This window comes from Cupressus sempervirens, chromosome 11 (assembly GCF_028749045.1).
Source record: "Cupressus sempervirens isolate cs-2001-9-10 chromosome 11, ASM2874904v1, whole genome shotgun sequence".
Taxonomy (NCBI): domain Eukaryota; kingdom Viridiplantae; phylum Streptophyta; class Pinopsida; order Cupressales; family Cupressaceae; genus Cupressus; species Cupressus sempervirens.
In genome coordinates, this window is record NC_143128.1 from 233144138 (window position 1) to 233165909 (window position 21772).

Here is a 21772-nt window from a genome sequence, read left to right on the forward strand (position 1 = left end):
TTTTTTGTTCTTTCTTCTGTAGTTCAAAAATTTTGAGTTCAATGAGAAACAACACATTTTAGTTTTCAGCTAGTTCTAGGCAATGTCCAAAATAAAAGAAAAGTGTTATAGGATTTCTTTGTTTAGCTGGGGAGTCTGGATAGTATAATGTTTTATTTTCATTGGTCAAAATGAGATGTTTGTAAGACTCCCACTTCTAGAGGACCATGCAGAACTTTTTAAATGAAAAAAAGAAAGAAATTATGGTAATGTCCACAAATTTAATCAATGCAGGTTTGATGGGACACAAAACTACTGACAGCTACAATAGAATTGTGTTAGGCTTGAAAAAATACCTAAAAATTGATGGCCTATCGATAATGAACAAACTTTTACATGCCATTTTCACTTGATAGAATTGTTTGTTTTCTAGAGAGAGAATATGTGTGTTCAGTAACATGGGTTGTATTTCTAGCTGGTCAGTTTTTGAATGCAAGAAGGGTTTCATTTACATTAATCTTGAATATAACTAAAAAAAATGGAAATTTTAAAGGTCATGATTTTTACGGAGAATGCAAGGAATTCTACACTAATATTATCACCTCTTCATATACTACTGGTTTTAAAGTATTTGATTCTGATTTACTAATTTCCAAGAGAGACATTCTGAAGCTAAATTATTATTTTTCAATATGAAATCCATCACTCCTGAGGAAATATCACAATTAATTTATTAAACATAGCAATACTGAAATTCCAAATTTTGTGTTCAAGTAGATATAAAGAGCATCAAACTTGTACGTAAATCGGAGGCATAATTGGTTTCTTCCCTTGACATATTTAATGTTATGAAGGTTTGATGCAGTGACTTTGTTCCCTAGATTCATAATTTGTAATCTGCTTGGAATCTGTCAAGCTTTCTACTGCTAACTACAGGATTCTAGGTAAAAAGTCCTTTGATGGATTATGTGGCCATTTGCAAAGTATGTAAAATCCAAGAAACTGGCGATATTGATTCATTTGAATGTTACCTTAAATATGTCCTCTTAGCCCAAATTTCGGGCTACAAATAGGATAAGATTCTTTTTTCCAGTGATTCTAGAATGTGCTCATTCCATGACTTTTAGAATTTCAGTACATGCGGCACCTCCATCTGCTGTCTACATCAAACTTTTTCTTTAATTACTAATATAGATCCATCTGTTCTTTGCAGGCATCTATCACATATACAGATCTGAGTACATATTTGAAAGATAAACTTGGCTTCAAATCTTTAGGAATTTCATGTTTTCCTTAGGTCATACAAGAGGTTTCTCAGACCACCAAATCGTACTTATTTCAAGCTTTATCAGCCACTGGGGATATCAAGTGCCTTTTGGTAACTGCCCTAAGTAGCACAAATGATAACAGATGCATAGGACCCCCAACTTACTTATCTAATTCTTAGACCTAGTATGGAGGATTCAATTTGCCCACCGGTAATAATCAAGAATGCTGGAGCAGGTTACAATTTTTCTCTTCATGTCTAGGGTATAGTGATTATGGATGTGAAGAGAGGCATTGAGAGGAATATCTTTTTTAACTGGTCCTCTTGTTGATTTTATGATCAGATTGTTAAAAATAACAGAAGTAAAGTCAATTACACAAATCGATACAACATACACCATGGGAAAACCTTTCCAATTTGAAGGTGAAAAACCCATAAACATTATTACTTACATATCTTGAAGTAATTACAATGTGTCCAACACATAGTTCTGACTGAAAGGTTGATATGCGATGAGAATGTACAATATATTATCTTCCTTTAAAAAAGTATTGATCTGCAGAAGAATAATGATCTGAATATGAGAAAATATATAGTTCTGCCTGAGATGTATATGAACTTCCATCTATGTATGTTGATCTTGCCTTTTTCGCTCTGCCTGAGATGATAACTAGAATATATATTGATATGCATTTTACTGTATATAACTGTGATGTCTTCTTATATGTCGATCGGTATATTGTATTATTATTGTTTTATATATTCATCTGCACTTTCCAATACCGTGTGGAATAAATATATATATATATACTTTTCAGTTTGCACTTTATGTATTTATATGTACCGCTTCAAGGTTGGTAAGAGACAAGGTCTCTTGCCAATCATATATCCTCTATATTGCACATCCATTATATCGTATCTCTTCCATTAATAACTAATGATCAAATCAGCGTATTCAGACTTCAGTTATCTAGCACATTTCATAATTAAATCCATCTTTATTTAGTTAGCATTGACCCTTGCTAGAATCGCTAGTGCTTGTATTGACTCCCTTTAATATTCAGATTACTATCGCTTCTTGTCTTTATTGATCCATCCAATCAATGCTTTTACTCGATGCTATTAACTCGCTTGCAGATATTAATATTGAGCATGGAAGCTGGCCGCAGCTAATATCGTTAGCACCTCTTACCAAAAGCCTTTCCTTTGAAAATATCATCATACCATATACTGGCACTTTTGTGAAGACTGGTGAGGACACAAACATTTACTTTTCTTGCAACTTTTTTAGCAGACCAGAACCTTTTCTCCATTGGTCTTCTTCTCTTTGTTCTATTGGCAATTTATTTTGAGAAAGGACCTTGTTCATAGTGCTGATTTGTTTTCTATGGAGCTTTTGCACTTTATTTTCTAGGATATTACCCTCTATAGGCTCCATTCCTTATTTGTTTTAGAAAAAATGGATTTGTCTCATTGAATCATTAATTTACATCCCAGGTATAATTGGGATTATTGAAAAAGCCCCTAAAAACGAAGGAGAGAGAACTTTAGCTTGTCTCTTTGTAGTCAAAACATAAATATTTTGAACACACTTCCACTTTGCTTTGAATAGAACATGCAAGTCTCCTTAAATAAATCTCATCTTACTCATTCTCAGGGGTGAAAATTCCTCCAGAAAACTTGCTTTCCACCAAAAACTAAGACATATTAGGCAAATTATTTGGAAAATATGTTTTTCAGCTGCCCTTGATCATACGATAGTCTGCTCAGAGGAGAACATACCATGAAAAGTAAAGAGTAAATTAAACTTAGGTTGCAAGAAGGTCTGAACTCCGTAGCTGTGATACAGCTCCAAAAGATATGCTCAGCCATCTTCGTTCCACATAAATTGAAGAGTTTATAATTCCAATCTTGTACAGTCTTGGGCCTGTTTGGCTGCCAATTTTTGATGAAGCACTAGAAATTTTATGATTGAAGTAGTTCCTTGATGTCCAAATGATATGAAAATGCCTAGTACCGACCCTTGAAGTTTTCATCTCTTAGTCCGCAACAAAGAAGTAGAAAGGAGAGGAAGAGGAAGACGTGCTTTGTATGACATCTGTATCGTTTCATTCAACCAACTTTACACTTTACTGTAGTGATAGGAGGGTGATTTCACATCATACAATGGGTGGACATACATCAATATTTTTTATTCGGTATATACCGATTTCCATTTTGCAACATATGGACCGCTTCATTTTTTGGCAAGATGACCTGTTTTCTCCTCTTGCATCAATGACATTGACATTTGGTTGTATGACAACACCATCTGCTTCTTTGCAGATGGGATATTCACTTCCAACAACATCAATTTCATCATTTAATAGTAGACAAATTTCCACACCATTTGACAACCTCATTCATTCATAAATATTTTGACGAAGTGGCTTCTTTAGAAAACATCAAACTTTTATTGTGTTGCATACATTAGCTAAACACTCCAAAATTGCTATTTTTTGGCTTCTCTAGTGTTGCTTTTGTCCTCATAAAAGATCACAAAACTTATGTGGAAATGTTAGAAAGCCTTAATTTGCACTTGGCTGGAAGTGCTTCATGTTGCCCCAAATCCTGCAAGGGGCGATGCCTCTTGATCCTATTGGGAATTTTTCCCGTAAGCACGCTCGGGGCATTGCCCCTAGATTCCCATCTCACTAATTTGATTTCCTAAGGATAGTCCATGTTTGAGTTTGCAAAGTACAAGTCGTTGTCTACATTATCATTATTAGTCTAAGTTGCCAGTTTAGATTCGGGTTCGGATGCAGGTTTGATATTCGGGTTCAAAATTCTTTTGGGCTGGGTTCGGGTTCATTCGTACAAGATTTTTATTTAAATATATATGTAAAAATATGCTGCAGCAAATAAGTTCATACACCACTATATGAAGTGCGGGCGTGTTTTAGGGTTGGGTCGGTTGGATAATAAATCTGATAATATATAATCCAAAAAAAGGCCTTTTCAAAACAATAAAAACATTAAAAAATCAAACTTTTTTGGTTGCATGCCCAAATTCGCTCCAAATTCGTATTCATTCATCCTGGGTTCTTCCATCAACTACAAAATTCGCTAGACATTCACCCAAATTTGTCTAGGGTCCAAAAAAGAGAATTTGTGGGGAATTCATCAGACAAATGACGAATTTGACAAGAACCGGAACCAAATTCGAATTAGCTACGAATCGAATGTCGAATTTGCATGCTGAGGGGCGAATATGGTAACTTAGTTATTAGTCTTCCCTCATGTTACTTGATATTTACTACTTATGTAGAGGATGAATTATTCTTTTAGGGGGGATGATGACGTGCAATATGTATTGTTTGATAATTTTTGGTTATTCGACTATGTATTAGTTGTTTGTATTAAGTGTTTCTCGGCATCAGGTAGTTATAAGCATCAGTTGGTTGATGATTTTGTTTCTCTTGGGTCCTTTAAATATATTGTGTATCATTAAGGGAAGTAGTATGATCCAGTGGGATCAATTGTGTTCCTTGGCTCAACATCTTTGGTCTTCTTCTGTAATAACTTCATGTGTGAATATAGACATTTTTTACTTTTGCATGTGGCATGTATTTTCATCTTTATTAATTCATGTATTTAATTTATTACATACAACAAACAATTTAAGGAGGTTGTTGAGGGTTTTGGAGTACATGTTTTCATTTTGCAATTTACTCTTTTCTTTTAGAAAAATTCAAAAGAATTATATACATCCAAAAAATATTGATTGGGACATTACATAATCTTCTTTATGACGACCCTTGCCCTTGTACCATTGATTTGGTTGTTGCTTATGTGCCTCACGATCTCATTCATCATGATTTTTTTGTAATATTATATAGTGTCTAGTGAGGATTTGTGGAGGAGAATCCACCAATGTGTCCATTTCTTTCATTGCCACTAAATTATTCTAGTGTTTCTTAGTTGATTCCTTTTAGCTACATCATAAACAAGCCCTTGTACAAATATATTCCGCAAATACAAAAGATCCTTTGTGATACATCCTTGTAGGGCCTAATAATACAATGTTGTAATTAAAGATAGTTTGGGGATGGGTAGTTGTTAGCGAGGGAATGTGTTGGTTGGTCTTTCTAACCAACCAACCTCTATTTAAGAACTTTAGAACATGAATGACACGCTTGTTGTTTTGGTAATCAATAAAATATATGGTTTTCCTCGCCAACTTTGGTACTTATGGTAATTGTATTGAATGTTCTTTTGATTTCTGTACAATTGAATTTATGTTCTGTTATTCTGGTTGATGATCATTCTACATTTTGGTGCCATTGCCTAAGTTCGATCATAGAGGTCATATATTAGATAGAATGGAGTAATGGGTAGACCATTCCTTTCACGAATACAAGTAACAAACAGTGACTGAGAAGAGCAAGGAATTACAAGGGAGGATTAGGTAACACAAGATCTAGTGGTAGCTGTTAGCCATATTTGCCCTCCTACCAAAATTTTGTTTTTTTGTTTGTAGCGTGGCCAACGATCATATTTTCAAATATTCAAATGATAAATGTTATAAGATACATTTGAAACCTTGGGTTATATTTTGTAGCTTAAGTTTGTGGGTTGCTTCACGTTGTAAACATTTCGGTGGGCCCGCATCTTCTCAACCATCCGATGTAAAGAAATCGACGATTGTTGCTTTGTCGATATCAAAAGTTGTACAACCAAAATCCATAACGACATAGCGAAAGTGTGCCACATATCCGAGGTGGGCCTTTCTTCTCTGCGGCTGGTGGAGTTGTTAGACAAAGTAACAATTGGCAAAGTTTTATTCCTGCCTTGCAGAAGTGGGCCAGTTTCTTGATGTACTATAGTCCACCGTTAATTTGGAATGATCAACGATTGTCGCTATGTCGCTATAGGATATTGTATGTTTGTTTCCCATAGTGAGAAAGCAACGGTGTGACACGTGGATGTGGGGGTCTTGTTTCAGCTGTGGGTTGTAGACAAAAGGGGATGTTAGAATGAGTTTGCATAGGGCAAGGTTTTGATTGGTCAAGGTACTGACAAGGATTGATGCATCTTCAAGTTTGTCAGATTAAATGTAGACGTGCGGCTGTTGTTATGTTGCTGACCAAAGATGCGAGGTCGTTTTCCATAACGACATAGCGACAAATGGACACGTGTCTCAGCGGGCCGGGGTGGTGGGTAAGTAGTGGCAGTTAAGTTCATTTTCACAAGGTCGCGGGCATTTCATGTTAGTCAGGGTTCAAGCTGTGATAGTGCAAATGGTATGTTAGCAGTTAAGTGCCCATGGTTTGCAAGGTTGCTAACATTTGATGTTAGTCAAGAAAACCGTGGCGATGATGCGAAGGGTTAAAACCGTGCAGTGGCCGGGTAGCAACAGTTAGTGGAAAATGTTAAGGACAAGCTGAGAAGCAATGATAACAGTTAGCTTAAGTTTGCGGTTTCGCAAGGTAAGATAGTTAATTAAGATAAAAGGTGGCGAAGCTGCAACTAGGGTAAGGTCAATAGGTCAACATAAAGTTAGAAAATGGCCGAGTGGCAGAATGATAAAATATGATTGGTCCATGTGGTGATGCTTGAGGATTAACTCTAGTTGACTGGTGACATGGTTGACTTGGCGTGCTAATAGCAAGAAAGAAACAACTCTTAAATGACAAAGCTGATCTTCTTGATCATCCACAACCACTCTTTGATGTTCCCCATGCCTGAAAAATGAAAAAGGACACTCCATCGCTGCTTGGTTATCCACCTACCCAGTCAGAATGATAATGGTTGTCGTTTCTATCTTCTCAAGGTTGTTTTGGCGAATGATATGATTTTCCTACATCTGGGTGCGTACCATGATCAAATCTTTCCTAGATTTGCAGTGATTGTTCTCTACAACCTTAAATGCAGTTGTTGTGCTTTGCCTTAGGGTAGAAGCTATTTGAGTTATGCTTGCACTATAAAAGCAAATTTTGTAACCCTTCTTAGGGTCAGTCATTTTTTCTCTGATTCTATAGCAGTAGTATTCTATACTCTGTTACTATAATTTCCTTTTGTCTATGCATGAATGTAATCCTCTGCTTTACCTTATTCTGCCATCAATATTAGTGCAAAATCTTCTTGCCTTTGTTGATGTTTTGTTTTCATTCTTCAACTTGCATAACAGTATCTACTCTTGCCTTTGAATGTTATAGAGTGAAGTTTCCTTGTGGCATTTCATTTGGTTTTTGATGTGTATGTAACCGTTGGATTAAAACAAAGGTTGAATCAGTGTATTTTGAGGTTATATTGATGAATAGTGCATTGTTGGGCAGAGATATGATTAAACAAACTATTTTGGTGTATCACCCCCTTTAGATTAGATTAGGTAGTTTGTTTTCATGCATTCCTTCTCCCTTTTCCTCTCAAAGAGTAGTTAGATGCACCCTGATAGTAAGGAGGCCGACCTTCTCCAGAGACTCAATCTCATAGTTCCAAGTCCCACAGCATGGAGATTGTCTCCATGTTTCACAAGGTTGCCTTTAAGTAAAAACTTTAGGCAAGGGTGCAAGCCTTTGTGACAATAGTAGATTGGGAAGTCTTTGTCGACCAATACGTGCAAAGGAAAGCCCAAGAGAGAGCGGTTCCAAAGAGCACAATATGAGATAGACTTTCAATGCCACCAACAGTGTATGACCTTCTCGGCTAAATTCCTCGGTTGCTAGGAAGAAACTTGGTACGCGTGGAGGAAATAGCCAAACCACAAAGAGAGTGAAGAAGGCAACAAGTGCTCCAACAATTCATTGAAAGAAGTACACGGGAATGTCAAGAGAGAAAATTCAAGGAAGACAAGTAGGCAATAGAATAACTCATGCTCCTACTCCCAAACAAGGACCCAAGGTGAGTACGAGAAGAGGAAGTGGAGGGGGAAATTGCCTTATGACGATTTCTATGGAATAGGGAACATGAAGAAAGACACTGCCATTTAAGAGAACTTGTAAATCGATCCCAAGAGCCAAATCAAGAAGAAGAGAACCTAATTGAAAATATAATAAAAGGCATTTCCGATTTGGCAATCTTAGAAGGACGGGGAAGAGAAGAAAGGTGGATAGATCTTGAGACCCCTACATGAAGAGAACACTGTGGTATGTAGGAACAAAGTACTAGTCATGGAGAGGAGGAATTAAGGGAGGAAGGAGAAGCCTCGGGAAAAAGCACTCAAGAAACCCTCTTGGAAGGAGGAAACAAACTCCCGACAGGTGGGAACACACTCTTGGAAGGAGGGAACACACTCTCGACAGTAGGGAAAAGGATGGCCACAGATTAACAAAAACTTTTGAGGTTCAAGTCCAGAGATGTCCTTCTACCCTACCTCTTGAAGGATAGTTTCTATCGGTTTTGCTGGGTAGTCATTTGGAAGAGGACTCTCTGTTTTTCTTTTTTTTGGGGGGGGGATAGATGTAGGGCCTGATAATACAATGTTGTAATTAAAGATAGTTAGTTTGGGGATGGGTAGTTGTTAGCAAGGGGATGTGTCTATTGGTCTTCCTAACCAACCGATCTCTTTTTAAGAACTTTGGAACATGAATGATTTACTTGTTGTTTTGGTAATCAATAAAATATATTGTTTTGCTCGCCAACTTTGGTACTTATGGTAATTGTATTAAATGTTCTTTTGACTCCTATACAATTGAATATATGTTTTGTTATTCTGGTTGACGATCATTCTACAATCCTCTCTTTGTTGTTCAGGTTCATTGCTTTACCTACTGGTTACTCCCTTTAGATGGCCATTTTTTGATTCTGCCTTGATTTCTTAAAGGCAATGGAATCTATGTTTAATCCTATATCTGATAAGAATAATACTTGTATAAGTGAGCATAAAAAACATTAGCATTACTTATATGAAGGTCTTTACACAGAAGTAGACCAGTAATGATAAACCAAAGATCAGACATGTCCTTGTGTATGAGAATTCCTTGGTAACTTGTATTTCATATATTTTCTATTATATGTTACTTGTCAAATTATTTTTGCAATTATCTGTTTCTTCTCTCAAGCCTTACAAATTTGTAGAGATTGCCTTAGTAACTTGTTTGTGAAGATTCGTTTCTTTTATGAGAAAACTTTAGGTGATGACAGCTGCATTTTTTAAATGAGAAGTAACACTCAGACCAGGAAAATCCTTTAAATATTGGGCTTGGTTGCCTCGATGTAAAATGTTCTAGTCTAAGCATAAAGGTATCTTAGAAAACAAAGCCGTGTTATATAGAATTCCAATGTAGTGGAAACTCTTGCTATTATACTTTTGGCAAACAATCAAATGTGCAACTGTGTTAATATTCCTCACAAAATTATCTTATCATAATAATTGTGGTGAAATTGACTAGTTTAATATTTGAGCGTTTCCATCAAATATGAGGTGAATTGTATTCTACATTCTTTTCTCTTCGATCAGAGATTGGACTTGAGACTCAAGTTTGTATTCACTAAAGAGATTCAAATTGTCAGGTAAAGCTTAGCTTAAGGTATACTTGGATGCGTTTTAGTTTCATGCCATGTTCTGTGTATGTTTGGTTAACAAATTACCACTTTGGGACAAAATTACCAAGCATATAAGAACTTTCCATAGATGTTCCGACTATGATGGAAGAAAACATAGAATTCCACAATAAAGACAATGAACTATAATTCCTGAGACATACTTTAGGGTCATAGTAAAAAGTCAGTTTTTATTCTTGCACATCTCATATTAAGAAAAAATTAGACTGCAAATAGAAAGCAGAATTGTATTGTAGGTTATATGAGATGTACAACTTAACAGCTTTTTAATGTACTTGTTTAGATTGAAGAGTATGACTTTTCAGGCTAGAAGTAGTTCCTGTTTGATAGGACATGGCTACAATGTTCCTGTGTCTGATATTTCAATAGGAATTCTTTCATCACAGATTTATCATCCTATCTGTTAACTTTGGAAGAAGTTTAATTCTTAGTTACTGGATTCGTGCCCTAGAGGCTAGGTCTGGATTCAGATCCAATTCGGATCTGGATTCGTCCGGATTCTTCCAGATTTTTTTTTTTTTGAATTTTTTTTCTGATTATTTTCTTATAATCATAATGGATTTGATCCATAGATTCATACCAGAACCATAGATTCATACCAGAATCATATATTCATACTAGAATCATATATTCATACTATGAAATGATTTAGAATCGTGGATTCATACTTTGAAATTTAGTTTTAGAATTACATATATTTCTCTCATTTTTTAGTATATATAATGCGCGCACACACACACACAAAAGAAAAAATCCTCCACAAATCTTAATTGGGAAAAAAAATTACAAATCCACAGATCTGATTCATGTGCCCAAATTGGATTTGTTTCACGAATCGGCAACTAATGTTTAATCTTAAATCTTTGACATTAATAGAGGCTTACTTTACTGAGATTTTTCCTTCTTGTTGGTTTTGTGCCATTGTTCTTGAGGATTTTTAGCGTTTTTAGTCTTTTATAGTTCCTGTCACTCTTCATTTGGCTTCAACTTCTCAGACCTTAAAATTAAGAAGGGAAACATAAGATCTCTTCTGAAGTCCTTTGAAATATTCCCTTTCTGTTTACTTAATTTGCAATTGTAATGGTGGTTCTCATCTTTCTTTTATATGTATTGTGGCACTACTGCTTGTTAAGTTCCTCTCATTTTTCTTAAATTATGCAGATATTAACATCCATATTGTTTAATGCAGACATCTAACACACATGCAACTTCAAGGACATATACCAAAAATATTATCTCAGCTTCGTCATCTTCATGATCTGTATGTGATACCAGCCATTCAAATATATTTTAAATATCATCAAGAATTTTCAATCTCCTCTTTCCTGGTTTTAATTGGGATATCAATTTTCAAATATATGCATGTGTACAAGAATATAATTATATTAGGAATCTCATTGCAATAACCCCCCTTATTTCTGTAGTACAATGTTTTTATAAATTGAAGCAGATGATTGCAGGAGTTAGTCTATGCGGAGAAAAATCTACCTGTAGGGGTATGCAAATCTACATATTACTGTTCATTTTCCTCCACAATTTTCAAGTGGAGAGTCTACTGATATATTGTTACACTACCAATTGGACAAATATATAAATAAGAATATTGTGTACTGGATTGATTGTAGATAAACAAACAGTTATTGCTTTATATAATGTTGTGTGTGATTAAAATGAGTGAGGAAGAACAATTCAGATCCAAACCCTGTCTAGAGAATTCTCTTTAAAATACCTGACAGTTGCCACTTAGATCAGAACTGTTGGCAACCATTTACAACAATTTATTGACAATTTCCAGAAGCTGACAACTAACAAAATAGACAGCCATACAACTTTTATTTTTTTCTGGAAAGAAATATTCATATAGAATAAATAATATAGAACAATTATGAAAGAGGCATATAAGGCCCCCAACACAATAGTAATTCATCTTGAGTATGTTCATTGTATCTAGGAGAGTAGGAACTAAACTTTGAAGCAAAGGGTGATGATTCCTTAGTTATCTGTTTATGAGCATATCTGTTTGCATCCCTGGGGATTTATCTAAAACTTTTAATGTCAAAAAGTTCACTTAAACATCAACTTTTGGCATTCAAGCGCTGCATTGGACTGAATGAATACTTTTTTGGTTTCTCAAGCTTGGAATGGAAATTTAGGAATTCATGTTAGTGTTTACATGGGCTTGTTAGGATATTTGTTGTACGAGTATTTGTAGGGATAAGAAGAGCTAGAAAAACTCATAATTAGGGATTTGCTCCTATAATGTAGGAGATTAAACTCCTATGTAAGCATAATATTTATTGAACAAGATATTATACAGAATAAAAAAATAATATTATGAGCATGTAGTTCTAAAATTTAATGCTCTAAAGAGCATACTGTTACACTGAGAGTTGGGGGGAGGGGTGAATCAGTATAACAACACTCTTTTGTTAATGTTTTATAGTGTTAGTCAGATAAAACATAGAGTGTAAACAAAATGACAACTCTTTAATTAAATGTTATTATAGATATATAGTAAACATATATTAATACATATAATTCATATATATCCATAATATTATTATTAGTATGATAAATCAAGATTTGTCTCATCTTAATTTAACCAAGTTGTCAACACGTGCTGGCATTGGGCATATTCTTTATGTGATTGGGACCCTGCTCACGTCATTCAATGCATGTTAGACCTACTTTTATCACCGTCAGTTTGATTGGTTCTTTGGCATTGGTTCTTGTCATGTGGAAAGTGACATGTCAAAATCGCAGGCTTTAGACCTTGGACTCGGTGCGACCTTTGGAGAGAGTCGTGGGCAAATGTGTAGGGTTATGTGAAGAATTGTACCCCTTTACTTCCTTATGTTATAAAAGTAGTATTTGTACACTTCATAAAACATTTTATTTTCAGCCTTTCCATATCTTGTTTTGCAAATATTCAGTCTTTTTGAACCATTCGGTGGGCCAGTGATATATATCAACATATTCCTAAGTGTTAGGATATGTATAGATATATATTTAATCAAATCATCATCAATCAATAAAAGTAGTATTTTGTACACTTAATAAAACTTTTTTTTTTCAGCCTTTCCATATCTCATTTTGCGAATATTCAGTCTTTTTGAACCATTCGGTGGGCCAGTGATATACATCAACATATTCCTAAGTGTTAGGATATGTATAGATATATATTTAATCAAATCATCATCAATCAATAAAAGTAGTATTTTGTACACTTAATAAAACTTTTTTTTTTCAGCCTTTCCATATCTCATTTTGCGAATATTCAGTCTTTTTGAACCATTCGGTGGGCCAGTGATATACATCAACATATTCCCAAGTGTTAGGATATGTATAGATATATATTTAATCAAATCATCAACAATCAATATATATTTCTTTTGCCTCATTACAGTATTAAGATATAGAAGGCAACTTGAGAATTTATTTATTAAATTAAAATAAATCTAATCTCTAAAATTCAACATGGCATCAGATGCCAGTCTAAGAGACAATCCTGATTAGATTTATTAATCAAGTGCACTCAAACATTCTTAAACCCTACTTATCAAAATGGTAAGCGGAATGAGGATTGAAGACAGATTCGAAGGATCTTCAAATTTTGAAGCTTGGAAACTACGTGTGATGATGATACTAAGAAAACTTAAGTTAACAACAATTTGGAAAATTCTCGTAAATGAAGAAGAATGACAAATGAGAAACTGACAACACTAAAGCAACAGAGTTATTAGTAGATGGAGTAAAATATCATCTACTACTTATTAGCACAAAATTAGACTTTGCATATGATATGTTCAAAGCTATAGAAGACATGTTCAAGATCAACAACAATAGCAAGATTCTCACTCTAAAATATCAATTCAATAATATAAAGATGAAGAAAGGAGGAAACATTACTTCATACTTTATGAGGATAATGGAGTTAAGAAACTAATTGTTGGTCACAACTACGATAGCAAAGAGTTAATTATGGTAGCATTAAATGGGCTCCCTATTTCATGGGAAAATTTTAGACAAGTAATAGATGCTTATCTTGAACACCCCAAATTCGATCAACTAAAAGCTGACTGCATTCAAGAAGAGTGTAATCGAAAAACTAGAGGAATCAACATGGAGTCCACAAATAAAGTCATTCAAATTCTCACCACCAATTTGAAAAGGAAAAGGGGGAAAAATGACAAACAATCGTCCGAGAAACAAAAAGATCTTTCTAATGTACAATGGGATGCGACAAATATGGTCACATTGCAGCAAGATGTCTTGACAGACCCAAACATCAAGCTTCCTTCACTGAAGTCAATAATTCAAACTTGGATTCAGAGAAAGGTCTATTCTAAAGAACTTCAAAATCTAAAATTTTGTGAAATTCTAGATTAAGAGGGAGTTCCTTACCATCTGCACCGAGCCTCTTGCAAAATAAAGGTGGATCACTTCTAAGTTAAACTTGGTATCTTTTAATTTCTGAGAAGAGTCTCAGGATATTCGATTATTGTACTAATGCATTACTTATTATAAAAGTTATATCATATGGGCCCTATGTACATCATGACAAAGTGATGACTTCTAAATGATTATGACTTGTATTTGAAGAAGTTATTGAAAGTTGATGATCTTACAATAACTTAATTTTCTATTATTGGATATATTACCATGTCTATGTAGATCATGATAGATTATACTTTGCATGGTGGATGTTCATATGGTAAGCATTATGCGAATGCACATGCACAACATACCTTATGAACATTTTGAGTACATGGTGAATATTATGAAAATTGATGTTTAGGAGGCCATTGCATAGAGTATTTGGTGAATATCTTGCAACTCGACATTTAGGAGGCCATTGCTTAAAGACTACATGGTGAAAGTCATATGAGATGACATTCAGAAGGCCATTACTCCCAATATCATTACTTAGAGTATTTGGTGAATATCATATGTTGATATTCAAGAGGGCAATACTTGTGATATCACATATGATATCATCAAAATTGTTATTTGTAATATTATGTTAATATAATATTTCTATGTTTATCCTCCCTAGCTAAGAGGGAGTGTTAATGTTATATAGCATTAGTCCAATCATAAGAGTGTAAACATAAGGACAACTCTTTAATTAAATGTTATTATATATAGTAAACATATATTAATATATAATTCATATATATCCATAATATTATTATTAGTATAGTAAATCAAGATTTGTCTCATCTTAGTTTATCTTAATACACGGCATCAGGCATATTCTTTATGTGATTGAGACCTTGCTCACTTCATTCAATGCATGTTGGACCCACTTCTATCATCATCACTTTGATCAGATCTTTGACATCAGTTCCACATGTCAAAATCACAAGCTTGAGACCTCGGACTTGGTGCGACCTTTGGAGAGAGTCATGGGCAGACGTGTAGGGATATGTGAAGGACTATACCCCTTGACTTCCCAGTGTTATAAAAGTAGTATTTGTGCACTACATAAAACATATTCTTTTCAGCCTTATTTTCATAGCTCATTCTCCGAATATTCAGTCTTCTTGAACCATTCAGTGGGCCAGTCATATAAATCAACATATTCCTATGTGTTAGGATATGTATAGATATATTTAATCAAATCATCATCAATAAATATATATTTCATTTGCCTCATTAAAGTGTTAAGTTATAGAAGGCAACTTGAGAATTTATATTTATTAAACTAAATAAGTCTAGTCTCTAAAATTTGACATCTTTAACTTTTTTCAAAACTTAACCATAACACCAATATTTTAAAACTTAATCATCTTTAGCTATAATGTACCCAAACTCTATGGTACATGACTTCCACCAAATGTCACATACCATTATGATGTACTAGTGCTCTCTTACCACATTGTTATTGAGGGCAAAGTACCTGAGGAAAATATCTGATGACAAAGTACTCGAGGGAAGTACTCGAGTGCAAGTAACCGAGGGAAAAAATACTTGAGGGAAATACTCAAGGGCAAAGTACTCGAGGGAAGTACCTAAGGGAAAAGTACTCAAGGGAAGTACCTGAGGACAAAGTACTTGATGGAAAAGCACTCAAGGGCAATACCCAAGGGCAAATACCTTCGAGAAAAGCACTTGAGGGAAGTACCAGAGGGAAGCACTTGAAGGCAAATTCACAAGGGAAAAGTACTTGAGGGAAGCAGCCAAGGGAAAATAACCGAGGGAAAAGTACCTTTGACACCTTTGGCCCTCAACTAATAACACTTGACACCCTTTGACTCTGGAAGTTAAAGTTCCACTCATTTAGGAAAGTAGGTGATACACTTCCAAACACTCCAGGTGACAAGTTACTTCCAATTAAGGATCAAATTATAGATAATTCTTTCATCTATAAGATTATTGCAAATATAGGACTTTATCATCAACACAAAGTATACACCAACAACACTGAATGACTATGAACTAAATATTTGTAATTATATTTCCACATGATAGATATAGCTTCGATAAAGAAGTACAAAGATAAAAAATCTCTGAGCGATATTTGAACTACAAAATAAAGTACTAGGGTGGCTGTAAACTACCGACATCGATTACCGAATAGGGAGGAGGGTCTTGCACCTTCGAAATTGCATACAATTGAAATTGAATTGGAGTTGCAAATACACAAGACAAATAAACCCCACGATCGTTTCCTACATTGCTAACCATCACCTTATAAAGGGCCCTCAAGAAGTTTCTAGAAGGTTACCATGGGCCAACATCATTATATTACTATTTTGGCCCGCTTTATTTTATAACTAAATTAATTAATTAAAGAAGCCCTTTATAATATTAATCAATTTTTGGGACAACTTAATTAAGTTACTTTATTAAAATGGAGGACATTACATTAGCACAAACACATATTAAAGATCTAACAATAAAGACCACAAGACAATTTTTGTGGAGACCCTCGCGGGAGAAAACTATGATAAGTTATGCTTTTATAGATATTTTTGTAGGCTCTAACCTACTTCATTAACAAAGCTTCTTTCGTAGGCACCAAGTTGTTGTTGTGATATTTTTGCCACTACAACATTCATTATTGAATACTTTTTATTTCAAGGTGAAACACCAATCTCAACTCTTCCTTCAATAAGGAAGCTCATATGATAAACACTGTATATAGATTGTGTGATCAAATGAGACATCCCAAAGGTTCCTTCTTATTGTGGACTTAACTCAATTTTAAAAATGTGATATGTTGGTTATTACAAAGGGACTTATACTGCTCATTAAATGGACTTAAACTACTTCAACTCCTTCCAAACAAATAAGTTATATAGGGAAAGGGCTAGAAAGCTATTCTACTCCTAAAATGCAAAAGATAACAAATGTCTTTGTGACTCTATTAGACATAGTTTAGCCATCAACATCAACCAAGCTATTGTGATGTTCAACCTAGTTTAGCCGTCAACCAACCAAAGCTAGTTTAACCATCACCTAAGATAGATGTAAGATGTTCAAACTATTACCATTCCATTGACAACATCCATTGATGCATATCAATGTGTAAGCAATAATTGAAGTAAAGCTCATGGATATTACACGAGTAGTTGCTAAAATATTAAATGTATTGAATGAATGATCAAGCGAGCATTTATGGATATCAAAGATGTTGTGAGGTTTTCACACCATCGCCCCAAAACTTTGGGGACCCCTTTTCTTTGGTAGCCTTAGCAAATTTTTTTGGAGTTGTCCAGAGGTTTTCGATTTGAATATTTTACACCTTGGACGCCTTCAAGCCAGGAGGGATTTGATTTGGTTTATTTTTCACTCGGTGCAGAATTTAATTTTTTGCAACATGTAATTTTATCCTTAGGCCAAACAGAATTCAAAAACAACATTTTTTTGATGGTTAAAACGAATACTTGGCAAGATAAAATTGCAAATTTTTGGACTTAAATGATTTTTTGAAAATTTGAAATAATTATATACGGTTGAGCATTTTCAAAATGAATTTGTTAGATTTAGTCATTTTGGAAAATCTTGAATTTTTTTCGGTGAAAATAAATTTTGATAGTGAAATTGAAATTGGAGTTTGAATTTTGACTGCTAGGAAAATGATTTATTTTGTTAAAAATTTGAAATGGTATTGCAAGGTTAAAGTTGGACTAAATCGCAAAATTGCATTAATTTGGTTGAAATTTTGCCTAGAAGATTTTTAAAAGTTAAAGGAAATTGGTAATTTGGAATTGAAAATCGATTTTGGCTTGCTAGATTTGATTTTAATGATATTTTAACTACCAAAGCATTGTTAAATGAAAATTTTGACATCTCCTAGGCTTACCTTGTTTTTATTTTGCAATTTCTAATCAAAACTAGCAATTAAATGGGCCATTAATTAAGGGGCTAATTTAATTTTGTTCTCCCTCTAGGCAGGTCGGCCCACTTGGAGAGGCAAAAAGTTTGGTATAAGAGGGGTTCCCCCCCTCTTATTTCCTCATTCCTTTTTCCTCCTCCTTGGATGTGCGATTTTCTTCAAAGGGAGGCAAATTTCCAGCTTGGGCAATTTTTGGAGCAGATTCCCCATTTCTTGGTGGCATTTTTCTCCTTCTTGCTTGGGCGAATTTCTACCCTAGGGCGATTTTTGGAGCAGATCTGATTTATTCCAGCTTGGGCAATTTTTTTGAAGTCTGATTTCTCCATCTTTGGCAGCAATTTCTCCTTCCAGAATTGGGCAATTTTATTTGGTGAAAGGACTGTAATTTAAGGTCTGATTTTTGGCAAGTGTGGGCAATTTCAAGGAAGTCAAAATTCTGATTTTTTCTAGGGCATCATTATTTGCAAGGAGGATTGAAATTTCTAAGATCTAATCCGAACTTGAAGAGGGCCCGATTATTGGTAAAGGCAGATTTAAGGTAAAATTCTATTCATTTTTAGAGGTGAAGATTGGTTTTAAAGGCAGATTCTATTTCTTGTTCTTGCTTGGTTCGTTTCCCTTATTTTCTTCTTGCATTCATCATCCACCACTTCATCGTTCCATTGATAGGCTGAAGATGGGAGATATAAGTGTAGATTTCATTATAGGACATTTGGAGAGGTAGAAATAAGTAGTAGTTCCAACCTTAGGATTGAAGGTTGGAGATTGATAAGTGTAGAGACAGGACTTGGAGAGGCATAAATAAGCTAGATTCCATTGATAGAAAGAAGGTTGGAGATTGATTAGTCTATATCATTTAGAACAAAGGGGCATAAATAAGTGTTTAGGATAGTAGAAAGCAAGAACCCAAAGTGAACGAATACCAAAAAAGACAAGAAAGACATGATGCTTAAGATCACCTTCTTCTTGAAAGTGAGGTGAATAAGTGATACCAATATCGGCACGGTGAACATGGTACAGTTGAAGGATAGATTGAATGAAGGACAATCCCCCACGATGAAGAAGATCTACAAGAGCAGAATTGTACATGCGGCAGCTTTCCCTCCTACCTTGCCTTGTCCGGAATTGATAATGAAATGTGCATCCCAGTTTGATATTGTGACCAAGTCCATCATTTTGATGAAGGGAAGAGAGTGTTGGCTAACAGTAGGGGACAAGTGGTCGAAGAAGCATTCAATATTCCCCAGCATAAAGGCATGACAATAGTAATGATGGATCAGGCAGCCAAGTTATTTCAGGATAACTAGGAGGCCTACTTCATTCATCTAAATCATAATTGGTTGCACGTAGGCAATAAGGGAGTTACCAAGTCGTCAAAGCTCACCAAGTCAGATTTCAAACCAGAGTACGGCGATCTTATTGTGCTTCTTAGTCGAATCATGGGCGTAGCTCACGGTATGCAATTCAAGAGCTAGATGTACTACTTTATTGATGAAATTGGAAATGGAAAGAGAAAATTTGATTGGGCTAGGATTATAAGTGAAAATTTAGATAGGACAGTGCAAAATCAAAAGCAATTCTACATGGGGTCCTATCTTTTCTATTTGATTGTGAGAGTATATGAAAATCCTTGAAATAAGGCCTTAGGTGTGATTGGCAATGTGCCGTGGCAATGTTTGGTGCATGAGTGCTATCCACAGCTGAAGACAGGAAGGATATTACAAGGGACTCCTGCTAGGAGGTTCTCATCAGAAGCGGAAGCAAAAGTTAAGAAGTATGGGAGTTGGTTCATCCAATTTTCGTAATTCACATATATTAGAGTAGCATGAAGTATAGTTTGTCCCAAGAGACTTCCAAGGTACCTACCTGACAAGGTAGTTTTGATGGAATTGGCTAAGCAACTTGAGCATTATGGCAAAATGATAAAACTTAAAGGTGAGACGGGGATTACCTTCTCATTAGGAATAGGCAATGATACTTGCCCCAATCCTGTCGCCTTTGCAACTACGGAGAAAGAGTTAGAATGGTAAAGAGCAAGACAAGGATTCGATTCTAATGGTCTTATCAAGGCATCTCACAAAAACACATTCAAACATATTCCTACTATAGAAGATTTTTGGGCCAATGCACAGGATGACTTTCATGTGAGGAAGCTAGCTTTCTCAAAGTTGTCAGTGAGCATGATGAGGGTGATCAGATGGAGAGGCCTTGATATTCCCGATCAACTGGAAGATGATGAAAATGTGCTAAGGGAAGATTATGATATAGTGAATGGAACAGAATTGGGTCTAGTGGATTGGGATGATCATCAGGATCCTTCCTTAAAGGCCATTACAAGGACAGTTGATCTACACACTGAGTCATGGTACAATGAGAAGTTAAGACAATTACAAAGTCGGAAGGCACGCCTTACTTATGAGAAGATGAAACTAGAGGAACAAGGTCCAGTGGAGTCAGTCAGACAAAAAGGTGAAGACAATAGCTAGCAGCCAAGAGCAGTTAAGAGCAAGAAGAGAAATTTGGAGGTTGAGAAAAGTAAAGAACATTAGGAACCTCTAGAAAAGAGACGGAATACAACACTGTCAAGGCAGAGCATAATTGAGGCAAGAGGCCAAGAGGATAATACAAGTGGACAAGGGGTCGTGGTGGAGGTGAGCTCTGTTTCAGAATCAAGCGGTTACAGTGATAGTACCAAGTACTCTCCTCTCTCGGAGAACCAACATGGAGATGATGTGACAGTCGTTAGTGAAGAAGAGGATAAGCCAATTGATATTGAGGAAATAAGCCAGGCACCTGAGGCCATTGTTGATGTTGTGCTAGTTAAACCAAATCCAAATTTGGTGAGATGCATTGCACTGTTATAGTTAAGGCAAATGCTTATGCCAAGAGGCAAGGTGGCGACTGTCCGAACAACTGAAGATATTCAAGGGTTAATAGAAAAGGATGATAGCGAGAAACATAAACAAATTGCAAAAACGGCGGCAAAGGTAATTAGGAGCAATGATGAGGGTCATCGAAAGGTTCAAATTGTTATACCAAAGGTTAGCAAGGCAGTGGATGAGATTGTAGCTCGGGAATATAAGATGGAATCTGAGGAGATCTAGGAAGGCATAGTTTTAATTAGAGAAAGGTTGAGGAAGGCAAACAAGAGGATTGTGAAGTTGGAGGCCGAAAATAAGTATTGGAGAGATTTCCAGCCTATTGTAATGTCCCCTTTTTAGCATTCATAGCATGATGTTGTCATTAGCCTATTTCCCCACAGTCCCGTAGGCTAACTAGGACATTAAAGGGACTTAGAGGCCATTCGGCCTAGATAGTTTTAGTTGCAGGTCTTTCTGAGGGGTTTTGAGGCAACTTTGGGCATACTTACTATTTATAGTAAGTCATCTTGGACATGGTCGGACATCCAGTGGCAGCGATATGTCGATGGTAATTGTTTAATATCGACAAGAAGACTTGTTTATCATTGATAAGATTTGTTATGCATTAATAAAGCTATTTTATAAAGTTAAATTTAAATATTTAACTTTATTAATGCATAGACTATAGTTTGTGGGAAATATTTAAATTAAAAGAGCCCCCTTTATTTTATAACATATTGGAGACATAAGTTACATAAAGGGAGTTATGTTTTATCC

General features: G+C 35.2%; 1 protein-coding gene across 10 annotated transcripts in view; it reads left to right on the top strand.

Annotated features, from left to right (window-relative positions):
• The window catches only part of LOC149529012 (uncharacterized), an 85265-nt gene that overhangs the window by 13918 nt on the left and 49575 nt on the right, over positions 1–21772 (top strand). For all 10 annotated transcript variants that reach the window (XM_089811469.1, XM_089811470.1, XM_089811467.1 and 7 more), the window contains one exon: positions 10980–11051. In XM_089811469.1, the coding sequence (XP_089667595.1) occupies positions 10980–11051 (72 nt within the window). The remainder of the gene's footprint in view (positions 1–10979; positions 11052–21772) is intronic.